Source organism: Ammodytes marinus (assembly GCF_949987685.1).
Source record: "Ammodytes marinus genome assembly, chromosome: 7".
Classification (NCBI taxonomy): Eukaryota; Metazoa; Chordata; class Actinopteri; order Uranoscopiformes; family Ammodytidae; genus Ammodytes; species Ammodytes marinus.
The window spans coordinates 28,540,593-28,566,028 of NC_137211.1; the positions used below are offsets into that span (position 1 = coordinate 28,540,593).

Consider the following 25,436-nt stretch of genomic DNA (forward strand, 5'->3'; position numbering starts at 1 on the left):
CAAAAAGACACATTAACTGAATTTAACAGCTAGCCCAATCTCCTCACCAACCCACGCCCAAGCCTGCTCCTTCTGATCAAGAATTACGTAACAATTTACATCGTTACCATAAATATTAGTGCCTGCCTGGCATTATCCACTTCACATCTTCCAATGGACCGTAAGCCGCCCTATTTATTGGCAACCGGTGTAAGCTCTCTGTATCTCAATGATCTTTGCTCATGTTGACACGTGAATAGAATATGGATATGAACAGTGCTGCCAATTCCGTTTAGTTTAGCCCGCATCTGACAGCAAGAGGACGTGTATGGTGAGCTCACCAGCATGTAACCCAAGGTAATCTCTTCGTCACAGGTTCGAAAATTGATGGAACCATTTTTAATTTTTAAGTACACAACTCTTTTTGAGTTATGTACTAAAACATTACAAATGTTTCCATATATTTTACAAAAGATATACCATTGGTTATGTCATTTTGGGAAGTTTTAATGCAAGATCTTTACATATTGTACCTTTAAGCTTTCTGCTTGCAATAGTCCTTCATTGAGTTACGTAAATAAACATTTATATAAAAGTGTGTGTGAACTTCAAAATCTAGAATCCTTTTTAAAAGTGTGTGTGTTGATGCTTGGTGTGTCGGTGTAATCTCTCTGAACACAGCCACATGTTCCAGTTAACATAATAGGCTATATTTGGTGGATTCACAGCACTTTAGGAATGAGTTTCAGTGAAATTGAGCATATAATGTATGCATTTACATAATGTCACTAGGTCGTAGCCCTTTAAAAGCTCCTCTATCTCTAAAAAGCTTATCAATACAAGTCCTGTATTTGAAGTAGAAAAAAAACGTTTATCCAACAACTTGAGCTTTATCTGAAAAACAACTCCCTCTGGACTATATCCCTAACACACCAAACTTAAAATCATACACCTCTCTACCTTGATGTGTTAACTAACAGAACAAAAATGTACACACAAATAAAAACACAGTTACGAGGAAACATTGAGGGACTCACTCTGATCTGGTTCTTGAGCTGCTCAGCCTCCTGGCGTAGCTGATCCAGTTCACTCATTTTCCTCTGCTAATGCTTCGCTCCGCCGCCTGGACTCTTGCTTTATCTGGAAGACACAAGGAAAAAGACAGTCAATATACATTACGTATCACACACGCTCATGTCATCTTGGTAGTAATACACACAATGTACAATTGACAAACTTTAAAATGCTCAACTTTTCAGGATTTGCTAATGCACAAAGTTCCCTAAAGGCGTTGAACTTAATGTAAAAGACAGTCTTCACCAATGACTTTCTGGACATGATTCTGTAAGGCCCAGACAAAGAAACACAGCGGACCCAACACTTTTTCTAGACAGCTCAAGACTCGTCCTCGCCCGCTTGAAACTGTTACCTAGCAACAAGCACTCTGCAGCTACTCTAGGCTTAGATAATAATTTGAGGATGATGCTGAATTTTGTTCTTTCTCTCTCCTCCCAAACAATAGCAAACCCTTGGGCAAACACGAGCCACACAAAGCACAGCTGATTCTTGAGCCAAACCATCCTTCAACAATGAAAATAATAATAATGTAATAAAAAAAATATTTGAAAATCCACTTGGCCTGCGGGCCCCCCCCCCCAAAAAAAATACGTACCCCCGACCGACAGCGGCTGAAGCAAGGATTAAAAGTCCCAGATATGGAGAAGCGGAGAGGCAGACCAGTGTGGGTTTCTGTTGCACTACTGTGGAAACCTGAAAGGTGCTCAGTTGAAGGGCAGGGGTTTGACCAAGCTGTATGGATGCTCAGGGCCCTCTGGATTCTAAACTCTCCCTCCAATGTCATCCCTGTAATCCTGGGACACAGTTGATTCAGCTCCTCCAGACAAATCCAGTTAAGACAAAACCTGCTGATGATCCTAAAAGCAGTGGCTATCCCGCTGACCCCAATCCTCTGCTTGACGCTCTTAGCAATGACACTCTCGCTCTCAATAGAAAGAAGAAGACAAATGTACTCTTAAAGAAAATCACTATTGAAGCCATTATGAACTCGGGCTGACAGGCATGTTGATGAACGATACATTGTAAGAGGTTACAATCCTTATTGTACTAACACCTGTCTGTATATTAATAGCAAAACTCTCCAAAAAGCAGTCGATTGAACCTGTTAACCCAGGATGAAATACAATTCAGCCACGGCACCCAGTGAAGTTAATTAGGGAACCGTCTTCATTGATCCTCTCATTCAAAAAGGACCAGCTGCCCTCACAAATATACAAAGAACTACATTCCCTCATTGGAAATACCGTAACATCTGTCAAAAACAAGCTAACTACGGCACAATTTGTGCTGCAAAACACACCATACCTCCCTGTTTTCTCTTGGTTTTTCGGTATAGGTCCTGAGACCTTCTGAATGACCACCTTATCCTTCAAGCGCCTGACATCTCAGCAGCCACCTGTCACCTGATTGGCCAGTGCTGTTAAATGGGTCTGCATCTAAGCAAGGCGCCTTAAATACTAATCTGGTTGATAAAAGGTCTCATGGTAATATCACTGCTAATTGTCTTCTCTATAATACTGCTCTGTGCGAGATGTAATGTAAGCCACTGGTGGCCCTTTTAACGAGAGCTATGCTCCACATAGTTTAGAATGAGAAAATGTGTAGTGTTGTACGAGGCCAAATATATGTTCCACCAGATGCTGAGGTCTGAGATAGTGATTCAAACAGGGCAGTGATTTCAATGACCACCCCTCTACTGAAGACAATTATGTCCTTCAAATGCAAATTATTACAAATATTCATGCTATAAAGTAACTTTGTCCCTAAAGCCTTATACAATGTTCTATTTTTTATTAAATGTCTCTTAAAAAGGCACAACTGCAAGCTGCTGCTCCCACCGCACTTTAGAGTTTTTGTAAGAAATGGCTCTAGAATGACACTACACCGTCAGGCTTAATACTGTTCTGTAAACACTCAGGTGTCCTTCAGATATGTTGCAGAGCAACAATGCAAAGGGCTGCCAAAAACGTACTTGCTCCTGAGCTAGTGCTTTCCCAGGGCAGAAGAACTATGTGGGTGGAGTCAGCAGTGATAAACTAACTTGTCATGCAGCCTTGTGGCTAATACAAAATGTTAATGGCATCCAGTATGTGTGCAAGCAAGCAATGGTTGTCCTGACTTTAAATGATAATACAGCAGAGGATACAATCCCATTAACCTCTTACAGTTAATCAGATCTTTTCACTAGGGTACTTGGTTCACGTGCTCATTAGTCATTAGTAAATATATCACATAACGCATATTAATACTTAAAAATAAGTGGACATGAAAGATGTCAAGAATGGACATAAACTCTTCTTAGCTATTTCTCCTGCACAAATCAGAAAAAAGGCTCAAATGTGATTGAAACATAATTTGAATGCCTTCCAGAATTATCTTTTCAGTAATATTTGGTACCTGCTGCAATCCATTTAAAATCGCTAAGGCTTGTCCTTTTTCCTAGGATATATACTGCATCCATCTTCACTTCTGTCTTGTTTTGAGGGATTTTTGGCTTTACTTTTATCTTAAACAAGTGAGACACATGCTCAGTTAGCTGACGTCAGATGATAAATGCAGCATGTCAACAACATTCGATGCTTTGGTCCTTAAAAAGACAGTTGTGTCAATTTTCAGACTGCTTTTTATGAACGAGTAACACATCTTTGTTTCTACTTTCTTTGTTTCATTGGCTTCTAGAATAAAAATAAAAATTCCAAGATCAGGTTCATTTCAAATGGATGAAATGCAATATAATTCCTACTGAGAAGAACAGAACATAAGGCAGTACTCTATTAATGGCAATTTGTATTGGAGTTGTGATTCAAAGGACTATTTTTGCCATGGCTGGTAGTGGGAGTGTTGAAACCACTGGCAGCCCTACAGATAGTGCCTGGACTTCGTTGCCTTCTCTTTCTAGCAGCTATTTTTAGAAAGGTGGTGGGGGAGGAGGAGGAGGAGAAGAAAGAGGAGGAGGGACGCAGACTTTCACATTTTCCAGCCACTCCTATCAGCACCGACATCTCCAGCACAACACAGTGACAAGGAGAGAGGAAGTGTAATTTGACTCCGTACACACAAACACACTTCATTGGTATGTCTCCTTCCCGTATGCCTACGATCATGCACATACCATTCATGTTCACATCATACAGACGTATAAGTTTGCTGAACATTTCTGCAGATTTTTCTTGATAAAAAGCCGATGGGATGAGAAAAGATAATGACAAAACTTAATTACAAAAGAAAGGATTGTTAAATAACTGCATTTTTGAATTTCAGAGAGAGCAAATTTCAAGATTTTTTTTAATCCTTTTAAAAAAGTACCTTATATTCAATTTATACAGTTTAAACATTTATTAGGAGAGAAAATGTCCAATCTCATCATTCAGCTACTAATATTATTTGCACCAATAATCAAAAGTGAACATCTGATAACTAGACTATAGGAGTTATCGGATGTTCTGATACTTTCGATCCCTATGATTTGAAATATTCTTTATATTAAAGGCTTGAGGAGAAGACAAATAGAATGAAGCGTTAATAGACGCAGTAGGTGTGAAGGGATAGACAATCACAGGATGGTCTTGTGGGTTTGGCAGTAGATTTTTGGGTTAGACAAAATGAACGTCGCTGATGATGACCAAAGGAGTGGGGACGCGACTGGGGAGTGAGATGTTCTGCTGCACAAGAGGATAGAGGAAACAGAGGAAAGCTGGAGGACAGAGCCAGATTAAACTAATGAGAGTGAACAAGCAGAGGACAATTGGGAGGGGAGCTGCTAATTAACCCCTTGGTGAAGGGGAGCAAGGCCTGGTAAGCTTCCAAGCATTAAAGACTAAGCAGAGGAGGCCTACACGTACTGATGTTATTGGGTGTTTTTCCCAAAATACATGGCTTTTCCCTATCTTGTTTCCAGTCAAATACAACAAGTATGCTAAGCTATATGAACTGGCTAAGTACTGTGCATATTATTAAGATGGTAATCACACAAAAGGATACATACAACATAGTTCAATCCAGTACAACATGCGTGCAATAAATAACTCTTTGTGAAGCAGACAGGTGTAGTAAAGGTAGACTGATGGCTTTTATGACCTATAAACGTTGTTATAATGATTTATAGTCATGTTTAACCATACTAGCGTATCAAATAATTACGTACATGCATTTCGACGTATTCCCTGCTGACCGTCTGGGGTGTCTATGCAGAGCACTAAAAACTATGGCAGCCGGTCGAGCCGAACTTGTTAAAATTTCCGGGTTTTCTCTGTCACGCTTGGGTCGTTTCTGTCATGTTTCCATGTATGGTAATGCTGCCGCACAGGCAAGCTCCGGCTGCATGCCCCCACCTTCCTGGAAATTTCCCGCTGCTGGAAGGAAGGTAAACAATCACAACGGAGTGGGGTTTGCAGCAGGGGGGGAGAGGCGGAGAAGCTCAAAGCAGTGTGTAGGGAGAGACTGCTGTGCTCGCTAGGGTAAGAGGAAGAGTGTCCCGAAAATCTATATAGTTTTTTGTGATGTGATTCGTGTGAGGTTGCTCTATAGCAGTTTTTAACAAGAAATTAAGACCAGAAAAGTAGTATAAGAGGATCTCTTTAAAGAGGACCTATTATACTACTTTTCTGGTCTTAATTTCTTGTTTTACACTGCTATAGAGCAACCTGACACGAATCGCATCACAAAAAACTATGTAGATTTTCGGGAAGCTCTTTCTCTTATTTTGGCGATCCAGCACGTCCTGTCAACACTTGAGTGTGTGTGCTTCGGCAATCTCCGCTCCCTCCGCCTGTGATCGGCCATCTCCGCTCCCCTCCACCCCCCCCTCCTGCAAACCCCACTCCGTTGTGATTGGTTACCTTCCTTCCGGAACACTTTTAGTGGCGGGAAGCCCGAGCATGGACCTATAAGGGCGCGAGGCAGACGCGAACAGGGAAGTGACAGCATTACCATACATGGAAACATCCGCGTGGTGACTTCACAAAGTTACATGCGACGTCACAAAGTTACGGAAGGGTAGACCGCTTTGAACACGTGACTTCTCGACTGGCTAGAATAGTGTTTAGTGCTCTGCACAGACACCCCAGACGGTCAGCAGGGAATACGTCGAAATGCGTGTAAGTCATTATTTGATAATTTAGTATGGTTAAGCATGACTATGAATCATAACAACGTTTATAGGTCATAAAAGTCAAAAAGCATCATAGGTCCGCTTTAAGAAAAAAAATTAAAAGTTAATATAAATTTTCATTGATTCCGTAATAATTAGGGCTGTCAAATTAACACGTTAATTTAGATTAATTAATTACAGAAAAATTAACGCAATTTAAAAAATTAACGCAGATTAATCGCACTTCTATATTGCCCTTTGACCCGGTGCAAAAGAGGTGAGGCGATAGCGGAGCTGCACCTGTAGCATGCTGAAACGGCCCGCACGGGATTAAAGAGTAAAGAAAGAAGGATAGAGAGGGCTCTATGGATGTGTTATGGGCTGCTCCAGGCAAATAAGCATGAAGGTAGGAAGACATCTTATGTTATTCTCCGCAGTGTCTGTGCATTAGGGATGCACCGAAATAAAAATTCTTGGCCGAAACCGAATAAAATTAAACAGTTGGCCGAAAGGCCGAAACCGAATACAGAAAGAGGCTTTTGCAGTTTTGTTTATTATTTAGTCAATTCTTTCAACATTGCATACATGAACTCCCAAATGTTCTCCTCAAACATAGCCTACAACTAAAAAGCAACCCTAAATAAATAAATAAACAGTAAAACCTTCAAATCTAAGAGTAAAATTAACATTTTACTAGGAATTAATTTGTGAACCACTCACTGATTTTTACCTTGACTTATATGAGGATAAATCTACAAAAAGATCGACTTATTGCCTTTTTGAATTTTTTTGCAGTGCAGGTTGAGTTGCTCTAAAAAAAAACTGCACCACAGCTCCCACCGTAATGTTCAGACTTCAGAATTTGCATCAAAGCCCTGATCATAACAATGAGAGGCTTTAAACGATGTCCATGCTTAGGAGGTGATTAGGGCTGCAACTAACGATTATTTTGATAATCGATTAATCTGTCGATTATTTTCTCGATTAATCGATTATTAATCGACTAGTGTTTTGGTCCGTAAAATGTTATAAAATGGTGAAAAATTTTGATAAATTTTCCAAAGCCCATGTTGATGTCCTCAAATGTATTGTTATGTCCAAAACACACAGATATTTCAGTTTACTGTCATAATAGGATTAAAGAAACCAGAAAATATTCACATTTGAGAAGCTGAAATCAGAGAATTTGGAAAAAAATTATTAAAATTACTTGAAACGATTAATCGATTATCAAAATAGTTGGCGATTATTTTAGTAATCGATTAATAATCGATTCGTCGATTAATCGTTGCAGCTCTAGAGGTGATACTAACTTTTTCGTCTGTAGACTGAAACTAACGGGGGGATGCGGCTCACTGGACATATATTTAGTCGCGCTGTCAGTTTGCCGACATGGCTCTGTGTATTCAGGCTCGAGAAATGCAATCAGATTGTAGGAGCCTTTTCCCCCAACAGCGATAACGGACAGGATATCTCCGGTTATCATTTTAGCTGTCAAGCTAAAGTTTTTTTTGCGCGGTGGCCCTCACCGGCGAGGTGTCACTGTGAATGACACCGTTACCAACTGTCACACTGTCACAGAGTTTCACCGGGTGAATCGCTGCTTCGCTCGCGCAAGGCTTTTGTGTTTTTAAGGTGATTTAACAACAGTCTGGGACGAGTGTTTTAACTTTATGCTGCATAAAGCATTGCACTGTCTGCGCCGTGTTTCATCCAGTTTGAAAAAATGCTCCCACACTGGACTGACATTTTCATGCATTGGCGAACTAAATGACACTAAGGAAATATGTTTTTAAAAGAGCTGCACGCTCACAAAGAGACGTGGACTCGCATACACGGTTACGTCTCTCTTTACTGCCATTTCCTGGTTTACAAGCGCGCAGCTCTTTTAAAAACATATTTCCTTAGTGTCATTTAGTTCGCCAATTTTCGGTAATGTTGTTCGGCTTTTTAACTGTTTCGGACCGAAACCGAAAATTACTTATTTTGCCATTTTCGGCCGAACTTTTTCGGTGGCCGAATGTTCGGTGCATCCCTACTGTGCATCGATTTAGTGGGTGCCTAATTGACAATGTATACGTTCAAAACAGTAGGCCTATCTCTCAATCTCCCTCCGTGTCTCACTTTTGTTTGCTAGCTGCGATCGTCTCCTGCAAATGGACACCGTGTGTGTGTGTGTGTGTGTGTGTGTGTGTGTGTGTGTGTGTGTGTGTGTGTGCGGCGCGAGTGCATTCGGTGCGCACTTGTTAAACACAGCAGGAGCATGTCTAGCAAGAAAACGTTGAACTAGTGGCGAAAATAAACCCAGTGTCTGCGCTATGGAGATATTAAGGACAGGGACCTTGAACAGGAAAAAGTGCTGAGCAAAACTTAGAAAGTTAAAATTGTTACGTCTCCGTGGCAACACAGCCAATCTGTATCAACAGCAGAGAAAAAAACGGCATGTTTCAGTAAGTTTACAGAAGTGCCACACTGCTACTGCCTTTGACATTCTCAGAAAAGCATTCATTTATTTTCAAGGGACATTTATTTATTGTTTAAACTGTTAAGTTATCTTTCTAAACAGCAGGCTATTGTAGGCCTACAAGTTTTAATGTTTTAGTATTTTCTTTATTTTTATGTTTTAAATTGAGAAATATAATGGTCGGAATAGGGAATTTGCCTTATGTAGCACACATGTTGATAGGCTAATCATGATGTGTAGCCTATGTGTTAATTGATTTATTTTCAACAAGGCTATTTGCATTAAGAAAAATAAAGAAAATGTTTCAATAGGCTATCTTCAAGGTCAGGTGATTCAGATTATTCCAGAAATTAGTGCTAGACAGAACCTGTGTATTAGATCTTAGTGTTTATTGTATTTTATTGAAATCCACGTGTTTTTCTTCAATAGTTTACGTGGCTTGTTTCTCCAAATTATTACAATAGTTATAGGCAGGACATATGACAGTTGTTTACAGAGCAAAAAATTAAATCAGATTTAGCCTCTCAAAGTGCACCAGATTGATGCATTTAACTTTAAAAGGATGAGGTTTTCTTCTGCAGGGGGATGCCACCAGACACCCCCAGAAGGTCCATTCTCACCCAGCAGGATCTAAACATCCTGTGAGAAACACCACATGTACAAACTGTACCAAATGTGAAAGCACAAACCTATGCCCTCATTTTTAGCAGGCTGTCAAAAGAGGCTCATCCCAAATGGGGTTCGTTTTGGTCAATTTCTTCTAGAAATGTAGTATGCACCCGGCATGCATACTCTTCATCAGCTCTTACCACTGGGCCTAAAGAAATTCTTTATACTTGGTTTAAACTGAGCACTGCGCTTCGGGCCGGCACGGCACAGTTCGAGTCAGCTCGGTTGCGCTAGTTTCTGCTTGAAATGATTCCGTCAACCAATCAACAGTGTGCAGCTCAGCTCCACCCTTTGGTATCTTTTATTTCCATTTGTATGCTTTATTAGACAGCTTTGGAGAGACAGATGGAATGGGGCATAGAGGGGAATGACATGCCGAGAACGACCACGAGCCGGATTCTAACCCGTGGTCTACTGCTTCCGAGCCTCTTTTAGCGCCCCAGCGCCACCTTTTTGGGAACGTATGACACGGCTTGGTACCCCAACGAAGGTAGAGCCTATGTGTGGGAAACACTGCAACCATTGCAGAATTTTCGGTCCCAACGATTGTGATTTTTATTTTGTGTATACTGGACAGCTGTGCGACACAGGCTAGTGGTGGACAGGTATGGTGGACTTAATAATTTACGCCCTCCTGCTTGGATAGCAGCTGCCTCATACCTTGCCTTCATTAAGGAGTTTTCCAGTTTCCCCATCTGATTGTTCCTGCTAACTCAATTCTCTGCAGAATCATCTATTCTAGTGCTTCAGAGTGAAATTTAGGTTGCACTGAATTGGCTGCTCCTAAAAAGTACTATAAGGTGTACAGCAGGATATGGATGGGACTGGTTGTGGCAGTACTGTACTACTGCACTGATCAACTGTATCAGTATGTTGCCTCCACCATAGGACCAGAGCATAGAGCAACCCTCTCTAAGCAGGCGTTTCCTTTTTAAGGGTGTTTCCCTTGCTGTGCTCGTCTCTCTCTCTTCCCTTTGTCAAAACATTCAGCGGATGTGGCGACAGCACACACACTTTACAAATGCACTTGCTCTGTGGTTTCTTCCACCATTGCACTTGCCAATGTCCATCCAGGCTTTGAACCAGGCGACGCAATCAGTTGCATTACAATAAGAGGTCACACAGGGCATCCCAAGAGGCAGGCAAAGCTTACAGACAAATGTAAGGATGAAATCAAATCAGAGAGGAGGAGCTGTGTATGGTGCCGCCACACCAGGGGATAGACTACCACTTCACACAAAATGAGGTCAGTCTGACTTAGATTAGACCTAGCCCATGCTGGAAAACAAATGATCAAGACGGGGTGAATTCAAGAAGCTGAGTATATCCTGAGACAAGATACCATCAAACGAGTCATCAAGCAGCTAAGGAAAAATTTATTTATTTTAAAATATTTTGCCAAAGCATTCATTGGTTTCATAATACATTTATGCCACATTGAAGGGAAACAGACTCAGATGTTTGCAGTGCATGAACAAACATGCAACTTCACATGGAGAACATACAGTTATGCAGAGCATGCCATTGCCAATATGTGCCTGGTTTCATTAATAGATAAATATTCAACTCGGCTGGACAAATGTTTCTACCTTTCAGACCTGAAGAGACGTCTCAATCAGATGTCATCGTTTTATGACACATGACCGATGAAATGCAACGTGATTCTCTTGAATACAAGTGTAGAATTGGGATGAAAAAAAAAACACTGCAAAATGAACTGCAAATATAGTTGGCGGACGACCATAGCAGGGGGAGCAACAAATAGGCTGAATACAGAAATATATCCAATGAAACCTACGTGGCATAAAATAAAAAGTAATTCACAGTTGAATCCAAGGGTTAAAGGTTTCAAATGTTGTTGTTTTTCATGTTTTCATCTGCTACAGAGGCTGAGAATGACTGTTGACATTCTTTGCAGTTTTTTAACTCAGGTTTTATAGGGTGTTTTTTTAGGCAGCCTTAGGCATTACTGGGTAACGTTAAATACAAATCTGAAAGTAAAAAATAAATGATCTCATCACTCAACATCCATGATGTGAATCAACACATCATCAGAAACGTCAAAAGCAAACAAGGTTACGACCAGATTGAATGTTGGCGTAAACCAGCCATGAAGAGCTGGGATCAAAACTAAAATGTTTGTGCCATTTTCAAATGTCGATTTTTATTTAACTTGTGTCGGACATTGTAATTAGGTGGAAGTCAGAATGGTAAAATGGCAGATGGCTCTAAAACCCCCATATTCCTGATTTACAATGGGACAGCACTTTCAGGCCTTGATGCAAGTGCTTTTAGGAAAGCACTCTGTCTGGAGAGAAGCCACATCATCTCTTCTTCTATCCATCTACCCATCCATGCAGTGGAAGAAAACTCCCTGCAATATTTAAAAGCATTCTCTCACCTCTGTGCTCCCTTCCCAGTCTAACCAGTGGTGACAGCTGAACTACTGGCTATCCGTCACTGGCAAGATTGTAGGGGTGGGTATATCGATTCTCCGATGCATTGCCATTCTCTCTCGAACGATTCCGAATTGATTCATAAAAGTTAATAATCGATTCATTTAAAAAAAATAAAAAATAAAAAATTAACTAGTATTTCCTGCGCCACTGCGCATGCACACCACACAAGTGCAAGTTGTTAAAAGTGGCGACAAAAGGGCAGAGAGCAGCAAACCCATATGACTTGCACTGGCTTTGTGTCTGTTTACGTTTTTGTATGAGAGCTGAATTCCAATACATCACTTTTTTTTCACTTTTGTACACCTTACTGGTATTGTGCTAATGTTTTATTTGTTACCAGAAATGAAGGCACCTGGTTCTTATGTGTTATTATTGTTCAAAGATGTCATGTGAGAAAGAAAGAAATACTATACATGATTTAAATACATTACATTTAATACAGCACTGTCAATTGTGCTGATGTTATGTTACAATTTCCAAGAGGAGAGAGTTATACCATGGCTGTTTGTTCACAAGGCATAAAATTAAATAGATAATTATTTAAATAAAATTTTAATTATTTTACTCTTTCTTGTGTATTTCTACTTGATACTGAATCGATATCGAAGCATTTCAATCAATATCGAAATCGAATCGTGACTTAATGAATCGAAATCGAATCGTGAGATTCTTGACAATACCCAGCCCTACAAGATTGTCAAAGTTATGTCAAATATACCACTTCATAACAGTAAGCTGCCCTTATCCACATATACAGGCATATTTGGCTTCATACAGATTGATCCATATCAAACTGCCGGGGAACAGAGATATGATGTCCAAATCCTGTCCCAACCTTTCTGCCACACCACCCTTGATTACTAATATACTGTAGGCCAATATGTTGGGCTTTTTGTGCTGTCGAAAATACAGAATGATACTACAATCAAATGATATTCGATATTGTTACCAAGTAATGAAAGGATTCTGATTTCACTCAACAAACATGAGCAGAACATTTCTCATAAAACTAACATTATGTTCCCATGCTTTCAGATTGCTTTAGATAGAAATACTACTGCGAGTGCTGGTGTCTATTTATTTGGTCTGGTTGGTGGGTGAGGGTCTTTAAGTGCTGTGGGGGAAGTGATGCATGGTAAATGTAGCTGAAACACAACCAGGTCACGAAGAAGGCATGAACAAGGGGTCTGATGATCCGGTAAGCGAAGACAGAAGGGGGATTGCTCTAGGACATTTCTTAAAAGCCCCATCCAATCTCACTCACTTTGTCATTCTCTCCAACACATACACTCTATGGCTTGGGGTTCTTTTACTAGAACTCACAGTGGAGGAGAAGGTTATTTCTTACTCTCCCTGTCTGGCTAGCAGCAGTATGCATGCTCATTTGTGTCAATTACTTAACAACACAAACTGTCTAGGCCTAATGTTAATTTGAAAGCATTTTGAAACATTTTTGTGCAGCCTCTATTGTACAAAACTATAGCCTTAAATAAGCTTGATGTCAATATCACAAAAACATAGCCAGGAGGGGACGTCGTGGCATTTGGTGGAATGTTTGAGGCTGAACACAACTTCTCCCACTCTAAAGAACAGAGGCAAAATAAAAAAGATAGGTAAGAGACCAGAATACTTCAACAGCTACATACAGAACAACAAGCTTTGTCCTTATTGCCAATGGGGGGATTTGGTTGTTATATGACAACTGTGCAATACATCACCATTAAAGCATGATGTGTAATGAAGAGCACTATGCAATGCACTTGCCACTCCTCCTGATGATACACAGCTGTAAAATGTTGCATGGATTATTCCTTGAACAGTGTCTGAGCAGGTGGATTTCAAATACTTATGGGTCTCAAAAATGGCTGCACTGAAAATGAAAAGCCCCAGGCCCCATAACCCATTTTGCTCCATTGAAAGTAGACCAAATCTTCAGGCTACAAAAGAGTATGCATAAGCTGACACAGTTCCGGTCATGACGTTCCACTCAATTGGAGCTGCAAAATTCATCTGCCAGGAAAATTAAGCTGTACAGTACAGCAATTTTCTAACTTTATGAGATAATAGTTATCTTTCATTTGAATACTTACGGGGTGAATCTGGTCATTTCTGTTCTCGCACAAGAAAATAAGTTTCATTACTCAGCAAATCATGTCAAGTCAATATTTAGCCAGTGACGTATACTATTGGGTACAACTAGAGCCTTAAAGAATAACATCCATTAGCATAATAACGGACACATTTCTTTTATATGCTTTCCATTCATGTGGTATCATTCAAGTCCATTGAAGCAACGTATATCAGGATTGGTGAATGGCTGGCTTTAGAAAAAAAGCATTTCACCGGGCATATTGGAGCTGTATGCGTGACACAAAAACCTTTCCACATCAGCGGACTTGGAGCCAGGGGCAATAAGTGTATGGGGAAACTCTTGCATTTCCTCAGTCACACTACCTAAAAGGCAAAAATAAAAACATGACACAATTCAGTTACCTTGCTTCTGTTACTGGAAGTATGCAAATCTTTGACATTTTAAATGATTTTTCTTCTGATCCTTTATATATATTTTTTTAGGTTGCAGCCTAGGTAATGTGTATAACTGGAACAAAGGGATGCACCAAAATGATTAATCTGGGCCGAAAGCTAAAATGAAAATAATGTAACACTTGACCGAAAAGCCAAGTGCGATTTTCCGCCCCAATTTATCAATTATTTTTCCACCATTGCAAAAATAAAAAACAGTCTAAATGTTCTTGTCTTCAGCCTGGCATTTGCGTCTTTACTGCGTTGCTTCATGCCATGATACGCATGAGTAAAAAGATGTCTTGTGGTCTAGACTTTATAATAGGCTAAAAGGCGAAGACACACCAGGCCGACTACCAACCGTCGCCAGAAAATGGAGACGGGCGGGTTAGTCAGCACCAGTCTGCCCGACGATGTCAAAAAAGTGTGACGAACACACCGAGCCAACTAACTACTTGCCGTACAGAAATGACGGGACAGCTCTCTAGACCAAAACACAGAGCAGCCATTTATCTGGTTTGTTTACCATCCTCACTTCCGGGCTTCGCTGATTCGCTAGCCGTCCATCAATTAGAAGGCTAACAACATTTACGGCGGCCGACGTCGCCAAACAGCCTCATGTCCCTGCCCCCTCCAGACTCTCCGACGATAACCGAAGCCCGATTATCGGCCCGGTGTGTCTCCGCCTTAATAGTGGCCTTATAAAGCAAGTGAGGATCACATCAAGTTTAAAAGCAAAACTATAAAATAGAACTTGTTCTGTCTTTCCTTGAGATCAGACCCGGGTCTGCCTGCAGTGTAAAAGGGGCAATCGCCTAATTTAAGCAGGTTTACTCGATTTAATACTTGTGTGAAAAGGGTATTGGGAGTAGGGATGTTAGACATGTCGAAGGCATGAATCTACAAATCGATCGATTTACTGTGCCATTCAAAAAGAGAGAGAAAAAAGGCTTTTTTTGCGGCAGCAGCACGTAGTTGCGGTGCTGATGAACTGCGCCTTCCTTTAAACAACACTGGTGTCGCTGTGTGTGTTCAGACTTCATCTGCATCAAAGCCTTTTTGATAATAAAATGAGAGGCTTTAATTTTAAAAACGCTGTCCATGTTGAACGTACTCGGCTGAAAACAGAAACTCCTGTCCAAAAATGTCTCCATCACCAAGTGGCTTTCCCAAATCCAACTCAGCCTGGATCATTTACTGGCACGCTGCTTTTTAAATAATCTTTATATCATAACTCAAGTAGTCGCTATGCAGTACAGTGATTCGGAAGAATGCATAACTTCTCAATCTCAGCAGCATGCTGTTTGCTGTGTCTTCGTTTCAAGTCATAAACTAATGTTTTTGATTCTGTCATCAAAAACGTAATTGTTTTGGAAAAAATTACTCTGCCTTTTAACTTATTCGGCCGAAACACAGAAAGGGACTGTTTTCGGCCCAATACTTCCGGTTGCCGAAGTTTCCTCCCTGAATGCAGTGCCTGCAGTGGGTAATGTCTGATAGGGGACATAACATCAATGGGACACACAAAGGGGTTTCATTGATTGATTAGTGAAACATTCCATGATGCAATAGTGTGCTCTTACTAGACAGATTGCTCTGTTGGTGTACAACAGTGGTTGACTATTATCTGGTCTGTAACAGAATATCTAACTATCACAAAAAAACAACAACAGAAAAGAGCAACTCTGAGCACAAGGCCAAACAGATTCTACAGGCTCGCAAATCATGTTTTATTTTCTAAACATGTTGTGGAATGAAAACAATTAAGATACCCATATTGAAAGGAGAAGACAAATTCACATTAATTTACAAAGGTACGTTTTGTGCTTGGGACAGCTGCACAACAAGCTTTTCATACATGAATGAGTTAAATTAAGGAAAGGAAGGTCAGGCTAGCCCAAAGCCAAAAGCATGACTTTATTTAAAACATAAAATACACTCCTTTGATTGCATTAATAATCATTCCCCTCCCCCCGTGCTTTCTCTCCAAGCGTCTGAGAGAGGAACAAGTGTGTGTGAAGAGTCACATGACAGCTAGCCTAACTATTTTGCTCAAGTGACTGTGGCCTTTCTTGGTCTAAAGAGGAAAAAAAAACCTGGCTGTCTTTGCCCCGTCATCTCGGGATTCAGGTTTGGTCACATTTTTCCTGTGGCAGTCAAATGGAAGGGCTAGAATGTCAACAGGCAAAGCAACAGTCTCTATTCAAAGCAGAGGAGGCATTCAGGTGCACATGCAAAGCACAGCTTGAGCGTATGCCGGGCTTTCGGCAGGTTTACACCGTGTCTAAGTGATGACAGGCTGTGTGTGGTTCACTAAGCGGCCCCAGCTGACACCGACTTTGACTATTCAAAACAGACTAGCCATGGTGGGGCAGTGGTGACAAGCTATTGTGTGCGTAACAGCACTACAGTCAAACAACACGCAAATCTACTCACTGGGAAAACTAATGTTTAACCTGGAGATAACTTAGGAGAGAATTAAACAAATCAAAACCAAATAGACAAAGCTGCAAGAAATTTCAAAAAGCATATGTATTGCCAAACTATGTGGAATGTGTTATATGCACTTAAGAGACTGAGTTTCTAGAAAGCTTTCTCTCTATGAAATATATTATTAATATGCTACCCAATTCCGCTCACCTGGGGGTCAAAGTGAAAAACGAGCTTGACATGGATTAGTCTTCGCCAAATTTTGTATGAGTTGAAGATGTGATAGTAATAAAAAAACATTGGGACCGTCTGGTGTCAGCCAGTTCACGGTTAAGTAGTGTTGGTGGGGTTCACAGTGAGACTAGCAGTATACTCCCAAAAAAGAATAATATACTGTATCGGTTTGCAGTTGCCACAATAGTCTCAGGCCTACAATCAGAACTTTCACACGTACGCATTCACCATGCCAAAACACTTCAATCACGAGAAGTTCAAACTAGGGATGGGCATTTTAAGAAATTCAATTGATCGATCGGGAAAATTAACGAGCAATTATCGAGCAATCGTTATCTTTTTTTACATATTAAAAAATGCCAACAGAACATCCAAAATACAGCGTTTTTACCATAGACTGTATACAAGAGGTTTTTACTCAATTACATCTTTATTCCAAGATCTTCTAGGCAAACAACAATCTATTAAGACAAGGCAACTTTTTAAAATAAAATAATAATAAAATGCGGCGCTGGTGAAAGCCCAAGGCTACGAGCCAACAAGGAGCCAATGCTACGATACCTTTATAGTTTAAACACATATGCGCCTCCTAAGATGCTGCCAAAGACTGCATAAGGGCCCGGCACGTTTCACGAGTGGTAAAGGACCTAACCTTACTTCATCTAATAGACAAAATATGCAAATTATTTCCCTGATGAAGGCGAAGTAGGAAAGCATAGACGCTAAAGTTAGCTGCTAATGCTAGCAGCGCTAACGTGACACGTTTAACAGGGTCGGATGTAGGCTTCAATGTACAAGTGCATAATTCGGTTTGTTTAAGTGTTGTACTTATACAAGGTTTCACAATGCTTAATGAACTTAGTTATTTTCGGTTCTAAAGCTGTCCGGTCCGATGCCAAACTTCTCCTTAACTTCTTCCTGTTTATGTTTTGAGATCTACGGCAGCTCGCAGGCTGCTGCCTGAGCCTGTTCTGTTGTCTCCTACTACTAGTTAAGTATCTCCCCCTGCTGGTAGCATGTTAAATTGCTGCCCATACAGTCTTTGGTGCTGCCACATAGTGAAACTAATTGCTGTGCTGCCGGACTCACACTGCGCAACACAACGGCTATATGATCGATAACAATTTCACGTGATCGACAATATTCTTAACGAGCAATGATCGATTAATCGATTAATTATGCCCATCTTTTTTTTCTTTGATGGTTCAGCCCCGTTATCAGTTATTATGACAACAAATAACTGTCTCAAACAAGGCTCCCGCTCCCCTTCCCTCACCTGGAGGGATAGGCTTCTCAAATCGCGTTGCTGCTCCACGCTGAAATCTGCGACCAATACGGATATGTGACCATAGATAATGCACGCGTGAACCGAAAATCGGACTGGGTGTGCGACCAGACCAAACGCAGTAATAAAAACTATATAAAAACGTATTTCTTTGCACTGATGGTCTCGTTTGCTGTTAAAAGGTAATTTATGATTATGAGAGGAAACATGAGGCTGTTTAAAAAAATATTTAAATGTTACTCGGAGCTGCTTTAACAGAGAATGGTCTGAAAAAGAAAAATGTCAAGTGAGCGGTAGTTCTCGCGGGCGATAACTTCTTTTTTGATGGACGCGGACAGAGGAGATTGTCAGGAAGGGTTCGAGTTGATAGAAAGGTACCAGTAACCAGGATTGTGTTTGTAGTTTGGAACAGTATCTTGGATACTGGGCCCTGGGTTCATGAAAAGGTTATATGGTTCCTGGAAATATTACAGTGGTTAGACCGAGTTAAGAGTCGTCTTCCTCCTGTACTTGTAGATGTAACTGTCAAACTGTGCAGTCAAAGCTTGAGTTGTTTTGTGATTTCATCAATTGGGTTCAATTCCAGCATCTTTCCCTTCTCTGAAAGACGCAAACACTACCTGTTTCTGATGTACAGGGACGGGCTTCATGTTGTAGAGTGTACTGGCATTTACAGTGAGTGCCATATTCGAAAACCTTTGAGAATTTGTCAATTTACTTTTTTATTTGATTTTCTGAGCATACAGCCTTCGACTGGCACTTGAAGGTTTGAAAATAACATAAACCGTCAACTGGTGATGACTGTGTTTCACTGGATGTATGGAGTGTATGGTGTGAATAAATTAATACAGCTAGACTGACCAGTATCATTGTCCAGGGTAGGGATATGCGATATGACAATATAAATATATCCTGACGAAACAAAAACAACTAACGTTTTATTTTATGCAATATTCTTTGTTTCGTTGTGTTGCAAATCACACTCTTTACGACACAAACTATACACGTAGCTTGCAGTTGAGTTACTGTTAGTTCAAACTGAACATTTCCACCAGTTTAGCTTCCCATTAAAAGCATATAACTGACAAAATGTGATAGGGAAGCAGGGAAGCAGGGAAGCATGGAACGTTCGGCCAGCGAAAATCTTCTGCCGAAAATGTCAAAATAAATCATTAGAGCACACCCTTTCTATGCTAGCTACCAACAGTATTTGAAAACTTGGATATGGCATGCTTTTCAACTTTTCACAAAACAATTAATTACAGCGCAGGCTGGGATATAAGGCTTATCTATAGGCCTCCTGAAAGTCAAAGAATCAAATTATCAGTCTGAATCCCTGGAGTCGACGGAGATTGTTTCAAGCTCAGCCGTCTGACAAAAACAATCAAAGTCCCAGTCAGTGCAGTGTAGTAATATTGTAGTAAAGCTAGGTCACCTGGTAAACAATTAGGCCTAACAATACCTTACAGATGAAAACAAATCAGTGTTGTGCCAAGGTAGTAACCCCTGATAAGTCAATTAAAAATAACTCAGAACAATTGGAACATTTGCTATTCAGTTGTTAAGTGACATATTTGGACGATATCACAGCCAAATCACAGAGCAAATTATTTCTAATTAGCCATTGGACAGTCTTTGAGGAATGGACAGCCATTTGTTTAATATAGGAGCAGCCGAGTTTGCTTAACAGCATGCGTTAAGTGTCTGCACCTAAAATGATAATACTTTGAGTACTTACATTTAGCCACAGCTGATAAGACCACCCTTAACAGCACCGGGGTAAAGTAGCAAAACAATTATGTATTTTATTAACATAACATTACATGCATAGAATTTTGCAAATAAATCCAGAAAAATGTATTGCCCTGATACACATGGAGAGACAACACTAAGTATTTTACAGCAACTAGAGCAATCCACTGTAACAAGCAGTGAGATGAGATGCTCAGGATGGTTACGTTAATATTTCTGACATTAAGAGACACATGCAGATCCTGTTGCTTTTATCTAAATTACAAAAAGACGTGGTGCTGATACATATGCCTTCGAAGTCTATAAGCATTTATCTGTATTCAAAAGATGCTGAGTGGGCAAACAGTTAATAGAAGGATAACATCTCAGGGTTCGACATAACGTATAGCCCGATGGCCCGGGGCCAGTAAAATCATATGCAGGGCAAGTTGATTGGCCAGTCACTGTCCCGCCCGGGCCAGTGACTGGCCAATCACAGTTCAGTATCTTTTTGTAGACTACATCATGGTTCATTGAAATGCGCGTTGAGAGTCGGAATGAAAGCAGTGTTTATTTAAGACTCAATATAATAAACCTAATATAAAATATATTTTTTTAATGAAAGGCCAGTGGACAACCGATGCGTGGGCGTTTTGACAGGCGTAGCAACAAGCGGGTGCACTCTCGCTCTGTTGGCAGAGCTGCCTACCGTCCGCCTGCGAGTCGACAAATCAATCGACTTGCTTTGCCCCCTTTCTTTCTTCCCACAGCAGAGGTTGAGGTGCAGAAAATTATAACTGCGCTTTTCCTTTATCTGCCGCCGTAATGTTGCAGTATTTGCAACCAAGCCCCAATGGTAGGCTAATACAAATGAGAGGCTTTATTTAAACGCTGTGAATGCGTCTCCGGTGATTGTGTCGGTTGTAGACAGAAACGAACGGAGGGACTCCGCTCACTGTACAGTTCCTATAGTCGCGCAGTTTGGCACTGTGTTTTCAGGCTCGAGACATTCAATCAGATCGCGGAAGTCTTTCCCATTGAAATCGCTAACGGGGAGAATATCCCCGGTTATTATTTTAGCCACAAACCACAGTTCATCTGCGCGGCGGCTCACTCGCTGGCGAGATCACACGGTGAAACGCTGCTGTGATCGGACGAAGGCATTGTGTGTTTCTAAGGTGATTTAACGTCATAGTCTTAGACGAGCGTTTAACTTATGCTGCATATTTTGCACTGCATTGTTTTTTATCAATAGTTTGAAAACATGGTCCCACACCGGACTCTTATGTGAAGCTGACACTTCATGGAGAAGTGACACTCCTGCAGCGCGCTCACGACCAGACGTGAACTCACATACACGGTGAAATCTCCCATTAAAAAAAACGGCATAACCCACTGATTTTCGGATTTCTATTCTATTTTTAAAGTCAACTTGAGCGCAAGTGGAAAACCGGTCATTCGGTCGACACATTCACATCCCTAATGCATATAGAGAAAGTAATAAAAACAGCCTACCACACCACAAAGAATGATCAGACCTTCATCTCTTATTTTTTTTTTATGTTAGAACATGACTTCTGCAGGTGAACTATTCATTAAACTGCCCAAATTCAAGAATAAAAACAATCATCAAACTACTGGACTTTAAAATACTGGCCCACTCTTTCAACATACTTTCAGTTGTAGGCTTCAAATTCAATATGTTTGCCTGGTTTTATATTATGTGTATGAGCAATATCAACATTTCATATAATTAACTAAAAGAAAAATAACCAAATCTAAAGGGAATATCTATACTGTTACAGTATAGATATTCCCTCTAGATATGGTTATTTTTCTAATACAGGTATTAAAATTATTGACACTAAATTATGAAGAAAAAAAAGTGTGTGCAGGGCCAGTGAAAATATACAAGGGGCCAGTAAAACTCGGATCCACTGGCCCGGCGGGCCAGTAGGAAAAAAAAGTTATGTTGAACCCTGCATCTGAGGTGAAGAAAAATCTGAACTATCACTGACCAAAACCACATAATCCCAAAGAGTGAAATCCAAAGACTAAGAATTTAATCCCATTCATATTCTGAATTTGCAGATTATGCAAATGTAAGGGGGGGGGGGGGAAACATTAGTGGGATGAAAATCCTTATTTGAAAACAAAATCCCCACTGAAGCACAAAAGCGTAATGATCCAGGTTTAAACACATGGTCCTTATCTTGGTGGTGACACTCATCTGACTGACAAGCTCTGCTGTGCAGAGAGACCCAGGGACACATATCCTTCACACACACACACTACACTGCCATGAAGGCTTTCACACAGGCCTGTCATACACCACTAGACATCAACACTATTTTACAGAAATGCCTGCAGATTATGCCATCACTGTCCACCAGGGCCACAGGACGGAATGTCAAATACATTCTGGGTATTTCGGGACAGTGTGGGTCGCATCCAGGTCACAAATGCTGATTAACATTTCATTAAAAGTTTAATGCTCAGTTTAATATCTGGATACAATTCAATCATACACTATCCAGTGATATATGTATGCTTTATCTGCACATGTTAAGAAGGTGACAGCGGCCAGGCAAAACGTCTCAAGTGTTGGACTAGTTTCATAAAAAGAAAAAGAAATATTCTTAAATAAAGGATACATATTAAATTCCAGTTCAACTGAGGGACAACACTGATATAGCAGTTACAGAGAGTTGTTTCAGAAGTGACGGCTGTGACTGGTGACGATTAATTGTAATTAAAGAATCCAGTTACAAGCAAATTTGCAAAATTCCATGATTTGAACACCTATAGACATAATACAACCTTTTGAAAACAAACTTTGATACTGGATGCTGCCTATAAACGTATAAAGATTTGAAGTTGTGTGTACATTTAGACAAAAAAAAATTGGTTTGACAAAATGAGAAATGCGCAAAAAAAAAATCAGTGTAGTCGAACCTGACTAAAACATAGAGGATTAATTTTATTTTATTAAAGTTATTTTATATGAAACATTCAGCTGAGTTTTATGATTAAGATACATGTCCCACTCCTTTGAGGTCACAGATGTCTCAAATCAGATATTGACCTAATATCAAAATATGTCAGAACCTAGTAACTCTATACAATTTAAGGCTGTTGTTAAGAGTTTGAAGTTGGACTCCATCGGAAATTGTGAATGTTTTTAGTTAATCTTATTTTTATGTTGTACAACTGTATTTAATATCGAACTTGTATTTTGTGTGTAACTGTGTTCTGCTGTCCATCTTGGCCAGGTCTCTCTTGAAAAAGAGACTTTAATCTCAATGAGACTAACCTGGTTAAATAAAGGATAAATAAAAAAATAAAAATGTAGGCTAGAACTTATTTTTTAATTCTTATAAATCAGACAATAATTGATCATAGCTGCCATGTTCCCCGGTATTCAGCTTCACAGTATAGATGTACAACACCCTTATCCCCACCATGTTGAGGTGCACATATCGGATTCATTTTAGCAGGAACCCCATCCGTTTTAGTCACAAATATATTCTGTACATTTTTAAGATGGCTAAATCAAATAAATCTAGTCTGCCAAGCCTGAACTCATCCGATGCTCGGCAGCTGTCTCTCTCGGTCTGAGAAAAAGCGGTGATGAAAAAGGCTTTGAACGCCATCTTGTTCATTGCAGCTGCTTGGGCCCTGAATACAGGAACCCATTCATTCGAGGAGGCGGAGGGAGGGGGCACACTGGCGAAATGAATTCATCTTTGTCAACCAGCAAATACAAATAGCTCTTTTAAGAAACGCCGAAAATGTACAAAACAACGACAAAAATGGCTATTCTTCAGCCATGGATTCTTTCGATTACAATATCTTAACACTGCATGTCGATAACTTGGTCTAAGCGGCAGGCTACATATCTTGCCCGGGTGCTCAGCTCTGCTTCCTGCCACAGCACGTTAGTCGCTCTCTATAACATCTTTCGACATTTTTACCACTTAATACAAATCTCCGATCGCCTATCCCCTTCTCTAACAACTTCTGGTGCTTTGCTGACAAGGATTTGATTCTTAGTAGGCTATGGCTAAAGGGGACTACAGTGTGGAGCAGGGCGGCCCGGCGGGGCATGGTTACTGTAGCTGCTAACAGCTTTGCTCTGCAACAGACCCGGGATCCAAATAAACAGATTGTCGAAATCCAATTAGACAATCTCGTTTTCACATCATTAAAAGAAGTCGTCTAATAAGGCCGACCTGTCTGATCGTTAACTAACGCTGGTTAAGCACACGTACAACTAAAATGGCTATTGGCACCATCAGCTCCACAGTCAGCCCTTATTGCCATTTTCTCCATGCGAGCTTTCGTTTGTTAGCCTACCAGTTGGCAGTAGGATGTAGCCTACATTTAGATGTAGGCTACATTTCTGTAGGCTAATTGTAGGCTATTCATGGTAGGGAAGAATCGCCCTTATATAAAAAAAAATGCCATGGTACTTTAAGTGGATGGATTAATGGCCGACTGTGCAGACTAAACGTGGGAATGTTAACAAAACTGACATAGGCTACAGCGAGCCATAATAGCTTGCTTTCGATTCACTGAATACAACGCTTTTAGTTCACGAGCCCGTTTAAACTAAGCTAGTCCATGATTGTTGAGCAATTCGGCATTACGTCAATAATTCTAGCAATGCCAGTATTAATGTTTCAATGCAATCGTTTTAATTGAAAGCTTCATTCAACAACAACACCGTTCATATTCAGAGAGGATACAGGGAAATTGTTCTGGCTGCTGTGTTTAGATATAGGCCTACTTGGAATTTAACCTGGTTCTGATACACACACCCATAGGCTATCATCCATACCGAGCTGTGAACGTAGGCTGTGGCCACTGCTGGCTAACTTGTATGGACTGGCTACGGAATAGTGTGGGGAGGGGGGTGATTCTGTTGGTGAAGTAGCCATTTTTAGATTCACTTCGCTATCAATTGCGCGAAGCTTTATAATATTTTCTACATGAGTGAGAGTAAATCCAAAGTCTGCTCGCGTTTGTTTGAGTTATGCAAGTACACGAAGTTGCAACAATGTATTCATCACCTGAAACTGCTCGTGTACGGTTAGTCAACAATAAACGGATAGAGTAGCAAATGGGCGACTAATTAGCTTACCAGGTGATTACTAACGTTAGCTATATGTAGAGCAAAGATGTGGGGAAAATATGGGACGAAATGTTAGCGAGGATTGGGGTCAATGGATGTTAAGCCTCATTGATCCCGAAATTGAAATATTGCTCGAGCAAATTGGCTGCTAAAGCAAAGCTGATACTGTTTAACCTACATTGCTTATTTCGTGAGAGGGGGAGAAAGATACCCGGACGTTGGAGAGGGGTGCTGGCTAAGCTACCGAGCTGTCACCAACTAACCTTCCGATATACACTAGTCATTCACTACCAGCTTTCCAGAAATAATCCTTAAATGCAAAAGCAGTTAAATGTTGTCCACTTCAAATGACACCTGAGTTA

At 40.5% G+C, this 25,436-nt stretch overlaps 1 protein-coding gene across 1 annotated transcript in view; it reads right to left on the reverse strand.

Moving 5' to 3' along the window:
• The window catches only part of LOC307253327 (guanine nucleotide-binding protein G(I)/G(S)/G(T) subunit beta-1), a 39,742-nt gene that overhangs the window by 13,706 nt on the left and 600 nt on the right, over window positions 1–25,436 (reverse strand). The window contains exon 2 of the mRNA XM_080031316.1: window positions 1,017–1,119. Within this exon, the coding sequence (XP_079887442.1) occupies window positions 1,017–1,073 (57 nt within the window). The 5' untranslated portion in view covers window positions 1,074–1,119. The remainder of the gene's footprint in view (window positions 1–1,016; window positions 1,120–25,436) is intronic.